This window comes from Halichoerus grypus, chromosome 9 (assembly GCF_964656455.1).
Source record: "Halichoerus grypus chromosome 9, mHalGry1.hap1.1, whole genome shotgun sequence".
NCBI classification, from domain to species: domain Eukaryota; kingdom Metazoa; phylum Chordata; class Mammalia; order Carnivora; family Phocidae; genus Halichoerus; species Halichoerus grypus.
In genome coordinates, this window is record NC_135720.1 from 28,811,874 (window position 1) to 28,826,647 (window position 14,774).

The 14,774-nt window shown below is 35.3% G+C and overlaps 1 protein-coding gene across 18 annotated transcripts in view; it reads left to right on the top strand.

The window, feature by feature from the left end:
* AHI1 (Abelson helper integration site 1) overlaps positions 1–14,774 on the top strand; it is a 255,463-nt gene that overhangs the window by 100,453 nt on the left and 140,236 nt on the right. For all 18 annotated transcript variants that reach the window (XR_013441090.1, XR_013441089.1, XR_013441091.1 and 15 more), the window contains one exon: positions 2,185–2,302. Coding sequence is in view for 9 of the 18 variants with exons in the window: in XM_078054696.1 (XP_077910822.1) it covers positions 2,185–2,302 (118 nt within the window). In the remaining 9 variants the exon portion in view is untranslated. The remainder of the gene's footprint in view (positions 1–2,184; positions 2,303–14,774) is intronic.

Genomic DNA, 14,774 nt, shown 5'->3' on the forward strand with positions numbered 1-14,774 from the left:
GACCTTTGAAATCTGCTGTATGTTGTCACTTACCACTTCATAGATATTAGATAGTCTCTCAAGAAATGTGTCAAGAAAGAGCAGAATTTTAAAAATGCTTAGAAAAAAACTGTAAAGTCTTTCTGTTTGAGCAGAGACATTTAAGTATCCTATTCTAGCTTTCCTGGTGTTCTTTTTGGTTTTAGCACAAGTAAACATCTGAAGAGGAAGACTGAAAAGCCTATTGTGTGTGTGTGTGTCCCGTCCCCAGCATACACCTGTTCTTTTGCACCAGATTTCAAAATGCATTGTTTGACATGTAGGATAAAAATTTTTAAGAACACAGAAGTAAAACTGAAAATGATTCTAAAAAGAGAAGTGGATTAGATTGTTAAGGGGTAAATATATCATTGTATATAGTACTTCCATTTAAAAGCATAGCACTCTGAAATATTTACTGCATCATCATGTTAAATTACATGTTCCTAATTACTCTGACTTCTAGTGATGTTAATAATAGTAACTAATATTTCTGTAGAACTTTATTTGTGTAGTAGCCTATGGCTTCCCTTTGCCAACATACTCTACTTAAATCTATTTTTTATTTAATATGTTATTTAGTGCTTTATGTATTTGCATATGCGAATGGCACTTTATAATACCAGTCATCTTTATTGTTCCTCCAGCACATTCCCATTGAAGCATACCTACTTTTTTAAATATTTATTATCTGCGCTTAAAGATGGAAATAAAGCTCAAAGATATGAGATGATTTCGTTGTTACTTTAGGTATTGTATTAATATAAATAGTCACCATTAATTTTGGTCAGTGTTTAATAATGGATTCTGATAGAATTTTTAAAGCTAGATAGTTTTTTTTAGCACTGGTGTGGTATTTGATCCCATCTAACTACTTTGAAAAATATTTTTGTTTTTTATAAAATGATATCACAACAGTTTACCAACTTTGGAACTATATTGTCATATGGTCTTAATGAATGGACTTTTTCACCAAATATGTAAAAGCCCTTTGCTTTAAGAGAAAAAGCTTAATCTAAGATACACCATTTACTGTCACTGTTTGAAAGAAGAGAAGCATTTACAAACGTTATGTAAATGATGAGTCAGATAAAGGACATGTAATAACCACAGTCCACTACTATGTAGAGCACCAAAAGGGAATCTTTAAATGCTAATACAGTGGTAGTCCTGAGTGGTTTCGATTATTCTTTAAAAAGAGAGAAGGCAGCTATTTTCATATATTAGTATATATATGCCATAAATTATCCTTTAACAGTTGGCAAGTCACAGATTACATTTTGCAGTAAATTAGAAATTCAAACTTCCAAATTTTTCAGAATTAGATCACATTTTATCATGATTTCTGAAAATGAAGATACTTCAAAAAATAATAAATATATAATGAATAATTTAATAATTGAACAAGAGACTAGATCATTGCCAAAATTAATTCTAAGTTACAAGATAAGTTTCCTAATACACATTTAAAACTTTTTTGTGACCTGTTGTTGTACTTGTTACAGGTATCATTTTTGGAAGACAGTATTGTATTCAGACAGTCATAGTAAGCTTTTTGTGTTAATAGAGCATCGTATTTACTTACAGAAATTTTGCTTCATCATTATATCAGTACTGTTTTTAAACAGTGTCTTAAGAATAAGGGTTTTGATGCAATGGGAGCTATTCCACTTGGCAAGTGAGGTTACAGCTCTGTTACCTGGGTCCCCATGATGTATGTAAACAGATATTATAGGTGTTTTCTGTGCATTCGCTGAAAAGGAAGGACCCGCTAGTTCACAAAATGCTAAAGAAATGTGGCTGTGAAACATTTTAACTTTATTAATTGAAAGTCGGGGGTGGGGTCACTTTTAATTTTCACGTCTTTGCATAACTTGTAAGAACACTCTATTTTAAGTTAATAATGTCAATTCTATGAAAAGCAGATTTGTTTTTGTAAGGCAGATGTGCTTTCCTATAGTGATGCTTTCGTTACCACTGTGCTCCTTCCTTGATAAAAACTATTCTGTTTCGTAAACTTTTAAAACTAAGCATATAAGTCCTTACCATTTGTTTTGACCTACCATGTGGCCTGGTTTGCATTGTAAGCAAATATTTCTCATCCAGTTTTTGCATCAGTAACCCAGGAAATTACACTTTGGTTCTGATTTGCCTTTCCTATTACAGGTCAACAAAAATCTCTCGTTTACTTCAACATCAGTCTCCTCACAGCAGTCAAAGTTAAGACAGTCGGACATGCTGGCCGCTCATCAGATTCTACATCAGTTTGGTTTCACTCAGACCGGTGAGCCCCTTTCTTATTTTGAGTATTCTTTTAAATGTTCAGATGATTTTTTTTTTTAATGAATGTCATTTATTTCACTTCAGGAATATAGCCCATAGCTTTGTAATGATCAGTTTTCACATTTGAATGACGTTCTAGTGTCTTTTTTCTTTATAATCACTAAAGTTATTTCAAAAGCAAATTTGAATTTGGTAACATTAATAGTGGATACTCTCAAGCTCTGTTTTATTGAACAGAAAATAATTTTAAAGTAGCAAAACATGTGAGTTTTAAATCTGTGTAATATTAAATCTGATTCAGTTTCCCTTGGATAAAGGAACCATAGTTGATGGGTAATCCCATTTTATAACTCATTTCAAGAAAAGCCAAGGTAAAATGCATTTGGGAGAAACAGGATACAACCTGCCAGTGATACCGTGTTTCTTCAAAGTTGGCAAATTAATAAAATATGCAAAGAACCTAGTTACAAAAATCTACATGAATCACTGAGTTGAAACGAACGGTACAGTTGCAAATTTTTAGGCTAATGTTTTAAATTTATTTGAATAAGATTCTCAAAGGACGTCAAAGAAAAAGCATCAAAGTGAGAAACGTATATTTTGGGTAATTAAAGATGACTATTTCTGTTCATTTAGCTGTATGTTTTCACAGTATTTTTTCTATTGAATTCTTTTAGAAAGACGAGACAGCGGAGAACAAAACAATTATCTTTGTCAAAGAGATTATAATAAATTTGAGCTTCAAAAGATCAACATAATTTATTTAGAAATTTGGGGACCATATTACTTTTCTACTTTAAAAGTGTTTGGAGTTTACATACACAAGCTATTTTAATATTATTGTATTTTAATATTGCTGTATAAGTTACACATTACAGAGAGAGCATACTGGGATTAAGAATTCTTATATTCAGTCCTGGCTGTGCCTTTTATTACCCTTATTATCTGAGAACCTTAAATCTTCATTTGAAAGTGGAAATGATGTTTACATTAGATATTGTTGAAGTTCAAGAAAACACTTGGTAAACATAAAGTACCATATGAATATAACATACTTAACAAACGTGATGAGTGTATGTATGCTAGCTTTGAACATACTTTTAATTCTAATTGCAAATCACTATAATAATGAAGTTATCCCAAACCTTAGAAATTTTAAATTTCTAGTGTTTCAGATGTGTGTCAGAAGTTGGAACAATGGCTTTGGTCATTCTTACAAACAGTAGAGGGCACACTGTGTGCCACCCCTTTAGACTCTTATTCTCTACACCCTATCTAGATACTTGGTTTGCCTTCAGATCATGTCATTTTAATGACTAGGAGGGAGAGAACCAGTCTCCACCACTTGATTCCTGTCATCTCCCTGTTGAGGTCTAAAATTCTTCTGGGAACAAATCCGTGATTCCACACTTCAGGATCAAAAGCATAGAATGTAAATGTCTGGTTGAGTTAATATATTGATTAAAATTCATTCAAAAGCATAGAATGTAAATGTCTGGTTGAGTTAATATATTGATTAAAATTCATTCAAGTAGCGTCTTAAGTTTGTCAGAAAACAAGGTGAAGATAATAGATACAAAATTCTTTCCTATTCCATAAAGGGAAAAATAAGGATATATAGGAAGCCTTTTGAAATGGGAAGAGGGATTACCACTGAGACAGATAAAGAATAAAGGGAAAGCCAGATATGATAATGGCAAGTCTTACAAACTTCACCATTATGCATAGGCTTTGGTCCATCTCACCTTCAGCTTTCCATGGCCATATAGCTCTTGAGTGTAGCATTTCTATCATGCATGTCTGTGTGTGTACACTATCTCGGAAGCACTACCATTAAGCCCTCACTTGACTATTTTAGTTATTAATATGCTTGACCTCATTTTAAGGCATAGCCTTCCTATAAAAGTTGTTGAGATATCACTGTATAGAAAAATTATAAAAGCAGAATATGTAGTCCATTGCAAAATGGCCAAATTAATCCATTTTATTCATTAAGAAGTTTATCTTTGTGGAAAAGAATTATGCAGTAGGAAACAGGTGAGGTAGTTTCTACACCTGGTTCCATTTCTAAATGACTGTAGAATCTTGAGAAATTTTTTCAGGCCTCAGTTTTCTTATCCCTACAGATAAACAAGGGCTCTGGATTTAATGAGTTTCTGTCTTAAAAATTCTGTGATTCTAGGGGCATCTGGGTGGCTCAGTCAGGTAAGCGTTTGCCTTCAGCTCAGGTCATGATCCCAGGGTCCTGGGATAGAGCTCCGTGTCGGGCTCTGCTTCTGCCTTTCCCTCTGCCTGCCGCTCCCCCTGCGTGTGCGCTCTCTCTCTGTGTCCCTCTCTCTCTCTCTGTCAAATAAATAAAATCTTCAAAAAAAACCCTCTGTGATTCTATTCAGTATTCAAATGAGCTTTAAAAAGGGATAAACAGTTAAGTGTTCCTGACTGTACAAGAAATCTATTAGAATCTGAAATACAAGAATCTATATATATTAGAATCTGAAAAATAAGACTATAAAAACTGGGGCGCCTGGTTGGCTAAGCCGGTTAAGCATCAACTCTTGATTTCTGGTCAGGTTGTGATCTCAGGGTCATGGGATCGAGCCTCCTCCACATCCTGTGGAGCCCCACGTGGGGCTTCACGCTCAACTCTGAGTCTGCTTGTCCCTCTCCCTTTCTGCCCCAACATGTGCATGCAGTCGTGCTTGCTCGCTCTCTCTCTAAAATAAATAAAATCTTTAAAAAAAGACTACAAAAACTAATGTAGATAGGATGTTTAAAAATAAAAATCTTAACTTGAAAACCTATGTAAATATTTAAGTCATATCTGTAAATGTTTGGCTTTGTACAGTATAAAGAAAAGCTATTTAGGGGCACCTGGGTGGCTCAGTCGTTAAGTGTCTGCCTTCGGCTCAAGTCATGATCCCAGGGTCCTGGGATCGAGCTCCACATCAAGCTCCCTGCTCGGCGGGAAGCCTGCTTCTCCCTCTCCCACTCCCCTTGCTTGTGTTCCCTCTCTTGCTGTGTCTCTCTCTGTCAAATAAATAAATAAAATCTTTAAAAAAGAAAAGAAAAGCTATTTAGGGGTGCCTGGGTGGCTCAGTCAGTTAAGTGTCTGCCTTCGGCTCAGGTCATGATCCCAGGGTCCTGGGATCGAGCCCTGCATCAGGATCCCTGCTCAGTGGGCAGCCTGCTTCTCCCTCTCTTTCTGCCCTTCCCCCTGCTTGTGCTCTCTCGCTCGTGCATTCTCTCTCTCAAATAAGTAAAATCTTAAAAAAAAAAAAAAGAAAGAAAAGCTATTTGACATAGAGCTAATCAGTATGGGCGCCCTAGCCCTCATGTTAGGAGGCTGAAGAGCACAGGTTGATTTGATATATTTTATATATGAGTTTCTATACTGGAAGGCTAGACTCCGAGGCAGGTTTATGGTCTGCAGTAACTTCTGTTAACCCTGATTTGGGGTAAGTTCTAGATGATGGAGACTGCTAGAAAAGTAACTTTCTTCCTAGGTTTGCATTCCTCAGAGTTTCTAGAACAGTACCTTTTCTCATTCTACAGTCACTTTAAGTGGCTGCTTTGTTGAAGGTCCTCTCTTAAGGATATGGACTAAATATTACAGTCTCCGCCCTCAAGCAGCCAGTCTGACTAGAGAGAGTGATAAGCATGGAACAAATTCTGTCAGCATGTGATAGATTATAAAATCACAGTATAAACAGAGTGTCACTGGAATAAAGAGGGATAGAGCAACCAAGAGCTTTCTCAGATTTTTTTTAAAAGATTTATGTATTTATTTGAGAGAGTATGTACATGTGTGCACACACTGGGGAAGGGGCAGAGGGAGAGAATCTCAAACAGACCCCCCCCTCCCTCGCTGAGCGCAGAACCCCCCGCAGGGCTCCGCTTCACGACCCATGAGATCATGACCTGAGCTGAAACAGAGGCGGATGCTCAACCACCTGAGCTACCCAGGCACCCTGAGGTTTCTCAGATTTTATATGTCCAAACAAAACTCATGCCCCAAACCCCTACTTTCCTTCCTACACACCAAGGCTTCCTAATCCCAGCACTCTAACCACATTTACCCAGTTGTTCAGGTTGCAGCCATTTTTTAGTTGTGTTTTTCCCCACCACTTCCCTACTTCTACTCTTGTCTCTTAGCTTATTCTCCCCATAGCAGCCAAAATGATTCTTTAAAAAATGAATTAGATCATGTTACTTCCGTGCTAAAAACTCTTAAATGTCTTCCTATCACAATTAAAATGATTCTCAGAGTCCTTACCCTGTCTTATAAAACCTTCCATGATTGTGTCTCTGTTTTCATGTTGGCCTCATCAGTAGGTTGGTGGGCGTGGGGTTTGTTCAGGAGGCCATGCCGAGTGAGCCAAGAACTAGGTAACCAGACCTACACTTTGAGGACAGCTTGACTTGGCTAGGGGTCAGGTTGACTCTCAGTTAGCTGGAAGAAATGCTGAGGTGGATGTGTTTAGGAAGAACTGAGTCTGTAAAGGTAGATTGAGGCCAAATTGTGTCCTACTGAGGAATTCATATTTTATTTTTTAGATAAACTAAAGCTGTCCAAAGGTATGAGTATGAAAGACATATGATAAAAGTGTTTTAAAAAAACACATCTGGTAACTAAGTGAGGAATGGGTTAGAGAGGAAAAAAGCTGGATACAACTCTTACGAGATACTTACTTCCAGAACTATTCTTTAGGCTATTACTCTGGGTTCTTAATTACAAAGGAATCAGTCCACTAATCCTATTAATCCTATTAAAGTTAAAACTATAAATCTCTCCCCAAGTAACTTTTATGAGAAAGAAAATTTTACAGTTTTGTCAATTATACTTTAATAAAGCTGTGCAGAATAAAAGAAAATTATAATTTTAACATTTTAGGTTAAATTGTAGGGTGTAGCTCATAATGCCTCACCATGTAGAGAACATCTAATACTGCATCTCAAAACTGTGTCCATGCTTCCTTAATATAATGAAGATCTCTAAAATAATAACAGCAATTTGTGTTTGTAAAAAAAATGATGAAGTGCTTTCATGTACATTCTCATTTGATCCTCAATAAAACTTTCTAAGGAGTAGGGTAAACATTAAAATCACACGGAGTGGAATCTTTCTAGAGCTTCTAGGACCTTAAAACTTGCTACACAGCCGCGTTAGAGTGAAAGTGAGAGGCTGAGAGGCAGAGAGGCTGGCTTGTCAGAGTCCATATAGCTGGTGGTGTCATAAAGCAAGATCTCCTCCCTCAGTCCTTCTCATCCTACAGAACCAAACTGCCTACTTCTAGAGGAGGGCACAGGTGCACGAGGTGGAGTGGACTGACCCTCCGTGAGGCTGTGCCTGGAGCCACTCCGTCATTCCTGGCCCAGTGACCTCCCACTCTGCCCCATGGTCCCTCTGGCTGGGGTGTTATCTTTTGTTACCAGCTTTGAAGGTCTATGATCTGCTGTAGAGTAATAACCTGAACGGTACCGCGTCTGTGGAACAGGTGCAGGTGTTAAAATTGAGGTGTCAAGAAGGTATTTCCTGAGGATTAATGAATTTATATTTTCTTTGACCTTTAAATATAATTCTGTGTTTGCTAGTTATTAGATTTTTTTTTTTAAGGTTTGGTTCCAGTGAGACTGTAGTATTTAAGGCCACAGTCAAATCAAGAGTTTCTCTGCAGGGAAATTTTGTTCTGTGATCATTTGTCTGAATCTCAGATCCCACTGAAACATCTCAGGAGTTTTTATGGAAGTAAATTTTAAAATGTGGATTATTCAGTAAAAATTAGAATTAGTTACTGTTATGGGGGGAGCAGAAATTAGCAGGAAGTGCATATTTGTTGGCGGGGGGTAGTTGTATCATCTTTTCATGTTTCTATTTGAAGGACAGCATGTTTCATTTTTATGTACTTAGTAGGTCTTTTCACAGCATGGCTCGAAATTAAATTTACTTCATATTCAGTAGATAACTTGCCATACAAAACATGAATCATTTTATTAATATGTCTTTATTAATGTAATTTTTATAGCATCTTTTTTAATTGTGGACTTGGAGTTTGATGGGAAAAACAGAGTGTGACATGGTTTTTAAAAATAATCAATAGCTTCTGTCTTCTCCATATTTTGTTTGTACTTTCTATTAGCCTATATAAATATATATTAAACTTTATAGCCAACCATTTAATCTAACTTTTTATCTCATCCTAAATAGTCCAAGTATTTGATTTAAACATAATCATAAAATGATTCAGATGACTTCAGTATTGGTTAAGAGATGTCAAATTAACTTCTGTGCATCTACATGTTTAATATTTGAAGAACTCTATTTTTCCATTGAGTTTTGCATGTCTTTGACAATTGCACACTTATTCCTTTGACCAGCTCTTAAAATTAGGAGCCAATTTCCAGTTAAAGTTTATCTTTATTGTTTTCAAGATTTCAGTATCTCTTAAGGTTTTAATTTTTTATAGAAAAATACAACATTTTTGGAGTGCCTGGGTGGCTCATTCGGTTCAACGTCTGCCTTCAGCTCAGGTCATGATCCCAGAGTCCTGGGATCGATCCCCACATTGGGCTCCCAGCTCAGCAGGGAGTCTACTTCTCCCTCTCCCTCTGCTCCTCCCCGCTGCTTGTACCCTCTCTCTCTCTCAAATAAGTAAGTAAAATCTTTAAAAAAAAGAAAAAGAAAAATGTAAAACTTTGAAAATAATATCACTGAAATCTAAAATGAATCCTGGGTCATAGTTTCACCAGAGATTTTGTGATATCATTATATAACCCATTGTAGGAGGTAGATTACATCAAAGTTGGAAACATGATGCTTCTTGTATTTCAAAGGAAGGGAAAGAAAACATTTGGGCAAAAATTAGGAGTTAGAATGACCCTGAATAAACACAGCTGATGGCGAAAGGGGGTTTCCATTTTAAGGAAGGTAAAATGAGCTTCAAAGAACTTTCTCATATTTTCAGAATTGGCAGTTTTCTGATAGTATTACTTAATGAAATTTAAACTGTTAGTTGAAAAGCACATTTTATTCTGATTTCAAACTTCCAGAATTCCAAGATTTCAGTTCAGGTGGTGGGATGAGTGAGAGGAATCAATTCACTGTCACAGATAAAGATGTCTACAGAGGGGCGCCTGGGTGGCTCAGTCGTTAAGCGTCTGCCTTTGGCTCAGGTCATGATCCCAGGGTCCTGAGATCGAGCCCCGCATGGGGCTCCCTGCTCCGCGGGAAGCCTGCTTCTCCCTCTCCCACTCCCCCTGCTTGTGTTCCCTCTCGCTGTGTCTCTCTCTGTCAAATAAATAAATAAATAAAATCTTTAAAAAAAAAAAAGGTGTCTACAGAATTGATTTTCTGTAGACAGATGTCCTTAAATGTGCTTTATGGTACTAAAAAGAATCAAAAATGTTTTTATTATACAATTTTTAAAAGCAAGAATTTGTTTTCCAGAACAACCACTTTTCTGAATTCAGCATGTGTGCTTTATGGTGCAGAAAGTACTGGACCTGGGGTCCAAAAAGACAGGGGAGCTGGACCTGAGCCCTATTTGTGCCACTTCCCAGCTGTTACCTCGGCTAACTGCCTTTATCTCTCCAGGTGTATTAGCTCTATATTCTACTTCATATGAATTTTCTACTTCATAGAATTACGAGGATCAGAAAAAATATTTTAATACTTTGAAATCCATAAGAAACTGTAGGCATAAACAACATGAGCTTTCCTAGGAAGTTCTTTTGATTTTTTTTTTTTAAGTTTGAAATCGTGCAATTTGTATTGTGGTCAGAGGAATGGAGGAAGTCTTATTTTAAGACATGATTTAATAAAATGTGTTAAGTGATAGTATAGAAAAAAGAACATGTCACAGAAGCAAATAATGGATCTAGAATTTTCAGAAGCATGCCAAAAAAGACATTAAAATAAAGTAATTTTAAGACGAAAGTTTCCAAACAAGCATCTCAGACTTAATCCACTGGAACCCACTTAGCTTTTGAAACTTTGGCTTTCCCCGTAAGTACCAGTCAACACAAAAGCCCTGGAGGTGTGGGACTATTTTCATATTTGGATTTTTCTGGACACTGAGCAAATGACCTTGATTTCATGGATTTTTTTTTCTTTAACACATCACTATTTTATATTCCCCTTCCACAAAGACTGAGATTTCATTTGTTAGATTTTTTTGTTGTTGTCGCTTGTAATTGGGTTCTCTAAAATTGATGTTTGGTACATTAAAGATATAAGGTGCCATTTTAGCCACCAATATCAGTATTTTACTAAGTGATTCTCCAGTGATCCAACTTAAAACTAAAACTTATCCTCACTTGTAATAGAAGCTCCTATATTTCCTGAATAATAAATATTACTTGAATTATTAAAGTGTTTCTGTGTTAATAAAGTATATCCTATATATTTATCATTTCCTAATTTAAAAATTATTCTATCAACTCTAGTAAATATTAGTGTACTCAGTGGTTCATCATTCACATGGATATATACACTTAGTATTAAGGTCCCCGTCTAGTTACTAAATTTCTCCTATTACCCTCTGAAGAGAGAATATGAATACAAACTTTTCTCCTCATTTAAATCTCTTGATTTGAATGAGCTTAAATTTGTCCACTATTTCCTGCCCAATTATTTTCTAAGAAGCTATTTTACATGATATTTACATGGTGTATAGGTTCCAACCTTACAATTTTCAACCTTTCCCCATCTGTTAAAAATAGTCACATTTCTCTGTGTGTGGGTGTGTGTTTTGTTTAAGAACCTATTAAATTTAGTCGTTGACATATATTGTAGCATTTGCCCAGTAGGTTAATTTTAAAGGTGAAATAATTATATTAATATTCACTGAATAGTAAAAAGAAGGCAACTGAAAGCCATTAACTACAAGAAATTAAAATGAGATCCTATTGATTTATTAAAAATGAAAACTATATAATTTTATCCTAATGCAGCCAGATTACCTGCCAGACCACTGAATTTGCATTTTATAGATATTCTGATGGTTACCTTTTCTAAAACTTTCCAGTTGACAACTTCTTAATTTGTCTTTTTTTATATTTTGAAGATTTATAGAAGATATTTGCATATAGCATCCTTTTTTAAAAGATCATGAGTAAATCTTTTGAGAGCATAGGCAAAGTTAAACAGAGCTGCTGTAGCATAAATGGTTCTGAAATATGAAAACTAATTTCAGAAAAGATATTCAGCCGCAAGCTTATATAGCAAGATGTATGTAAACTAACCACTTTTGTCATATATGTGACAGAAACGTAATCATCGTCATGCATGAGCTTTAATTTCCTGAAAGAAGCTTCTGTATTTTACTCTCCTGTCTCATTTCCGATGACAGCATTACCATTTTTCAGGTAGAAACTGTGGACCCATCTTTGACTCCTTATCCTTTCCTCTAACTAGTTAGTCTCAGAGCCTTCTCAGTTCTTTATTCTAAATCTTAATTCACCAAGAGTCCTTTTGATCTTTATGATCTCTTTCTTATCTTGTTTGTTCCTTTTTTCTAATGTCAGAGTTTTGTGGGTGTCATTACATCTTCCTAAATCTCTCTAAGTTCTTTTCTCTGAATTGATATTTTCCTTTGTGCTCAGTTTTTTCATCTGTTTATGTATCCTATCTTTTTCTTTCATGCCAATGGTTTTTCCTCTATATCTGATGATCCTTGGTGTCTATCTCTTTTTAAAAATGAAGGACTGGGTACGAATATAGTGTCCCTCTTCTGTTGTGTAAATAGCGCTATTATCTCGCTATTTTGTTTACTTTAGCAGAAATCTCTTGAGACCTTTGTATTTATGGCTAAGACATATTAACTGGCAGCTTATATTTAGGGTAAGCAAGCAAGATAAATGAATCCACCTGTCAGGCTATCAGACTTATTGCCAGAATGAGAATAAGGGGACAGTAGTATTCACTGTAGAAGTCTTCACTCTTCCCAAGTGGTGTGTCAATAATATTTTTAGGGACAATTCCACTGATTTATTTTTTAATTTTTAATCTTTTTTTGCCTATGGTTAGTGCTCAGCAGCATCCATTTTATATGGGATCTGCAGCCTGTTTGGCCTAAGTGTTTTACATACTAACGTTAAGTTATTTCTCCTGGGTTTTGTTTTGTTTCCCCCCTACCAAAGATGCTGTTTCTGTGTTCACAGGTCTTGACTTTCATTGTCCAGATAGATTCTGTATCTACTGCAGCTCATCATAAGGTTTTCAGGCAGATGTTTCTAATCACTTTTCATCTTCTATAAATTTGTTGAAATCTCTAACCTGTTTTTTTCAAGCTTACCAGTGACTTTCACATTGCTCATTCCCATGGTCAACTCTTTGTGTTTATCTTACTTATCAGCAGCCCTTGACACATTTGATGGCTTCTTAATACACTGGTTTCTGGGACACCACATTCTCGGTTTTCCTTTTATCTCATTAGCCACCACTCTGCATTCTCTTTTGCTGATTCTTCCTCTTTTCTTCCGTGTCTTATTAGATTGCTCCACTGCAATCTGATCCCCTTTTATTTCATATATATGTGTATATATATATGAGTATGTATATATATATTCATATGGAATGGGTATATACACATATATATCCATTTCCTTGGTGATCTCTTGACTTTAAATAAAACCTATATGCCAGTGTTTTATCTTCAGCCCAGACCTCTTTTCTGAACTCTAGACCTGCAGAGTCCAATACAGTACTCTCTAGCCTCAGGTAGCCATTGAATACTTAAAATGTAGCTAGGGTGACTTGGGAACTAAGTTTTTAATTATATTTCATTTCAGTTTTTAAATATAAATAGCCACGTATATTGCCAGTGGTTATCCTGTTGGACAGTTCAGACTTACAGAATCTACTTCTATATGAATCTTCATTATTTGACACCAGACTGATCACATGTTACAATATAAAAAATAGATTACCTCTTTTTTTAATACACGTAATGCTTTTAATATTAAAACTTCCTTAAATATAACATTGAAAATTTCATAGTTTTTCATCATTGTAACTATAGAAATGTTATTAATAAGCAATATTGAGGGGCAGAGCAGCTGGGTAGCTCAGTCTTTTAAGTGTCTGACTCCTAATTTTGGTTCAGGTCATGATCTTAGGGTCATGAGATCAAACCCTGTGTCAGGCTCCCCACTCAGCAAGGAGTCTGCTTGAGATTCTCTCCATCTTCCTCTGCCCCGCCTCCCGTACCCTAGAACACGCACATTCTCCCCCCGAAAATAAATAATCTTTAAAAAAAATAAGCAGTATTGATATTAATTTGAATAAGAGGTCTACAAGTTTCTTATTCTTCATATTTAAATCAATACATGACATTCTGCTTGCACTTAGTTGAGAAGTCATATACACCTGAATTTAGATCCAGATTCTGTTAGTTATGCTATGACCTGGAGCAAGTTATTTCATCTTAGTGACTTGTCATTTGAAAATAAAAGATGGGAAAGTGTTCACTGCAAGTGAAAGTTTTTAAATACCAACCTATGCTTGACTTAAAATGCACTAGGAGTTATAGATAGTATCTTTATGACTATATTCAGAGCTATTTTAATCATTGAGCTTTTTATTTTAAATTTACGTTACTTCCCACTAAATTTTAGAAAGAGAAATCACTATGTTCTTAGAATTAGACTTAGTAAATGTCTTAGGTTAAAATCCAGATTCCTCCAGTACATATATATTTTTTTAAAATACAGTTTCTAGGCATGCTGATTAAAGCGTTTCCATAACAAAAGTGATTTTTATTATATAATTCTAAAGTAGGAGAGGTGGAAAATTTCAGCTTCTTTATCAGAACATAATTTACATCATGATGAAAGTAGTGAATGTTTGTGATTTACTGCTGTGCCTCCAGGGTAAAATCAAACTGTCAGTAATCAATTCACTCAAAGGTGAGGATTAAAGGAAGAATTACAGCTTTATATGGCTGTATCCGGCAAGGGGAGAAGGGCAGGTTATAAAATGGATAAATTACTTTTGACCAGGGATAGCTTTATTCTTATATAGTTTGAGAATAAGACTGCATTTAATGTTATTTAATATCAACCATAAGATGCATTTTACTATTTTTATAATCACAAACCGAAATTGACAGTTTTTCCACTTTTAAGGCAGTGAAACATACAAAATGAAGTTATTGTCGGGTATATTTCTATATATATGTAGTTTTTAAAGTAGATTTTTTCATAACTTTTCTGATAATAAACTTAATGCATGGTTTTGAAGGAAATAAGTATTCCATAATTTTGACATCTTTCTCTAAATGTAGATGTTATTTTTAGTTTTTCAGTGTTATAGTAAATACATCTGCATATCAAAATGTTGTGCATACCTCTGATGATAAAAAATATTTTTAATTCATGTTTAAAATGAAAGGTCAAATTTGACTCCCTGTTAATCATGTTTGCTCATTCCTGCCCTTGATGTACCCACATATGTTCCACATCACTTTCATTTCAGC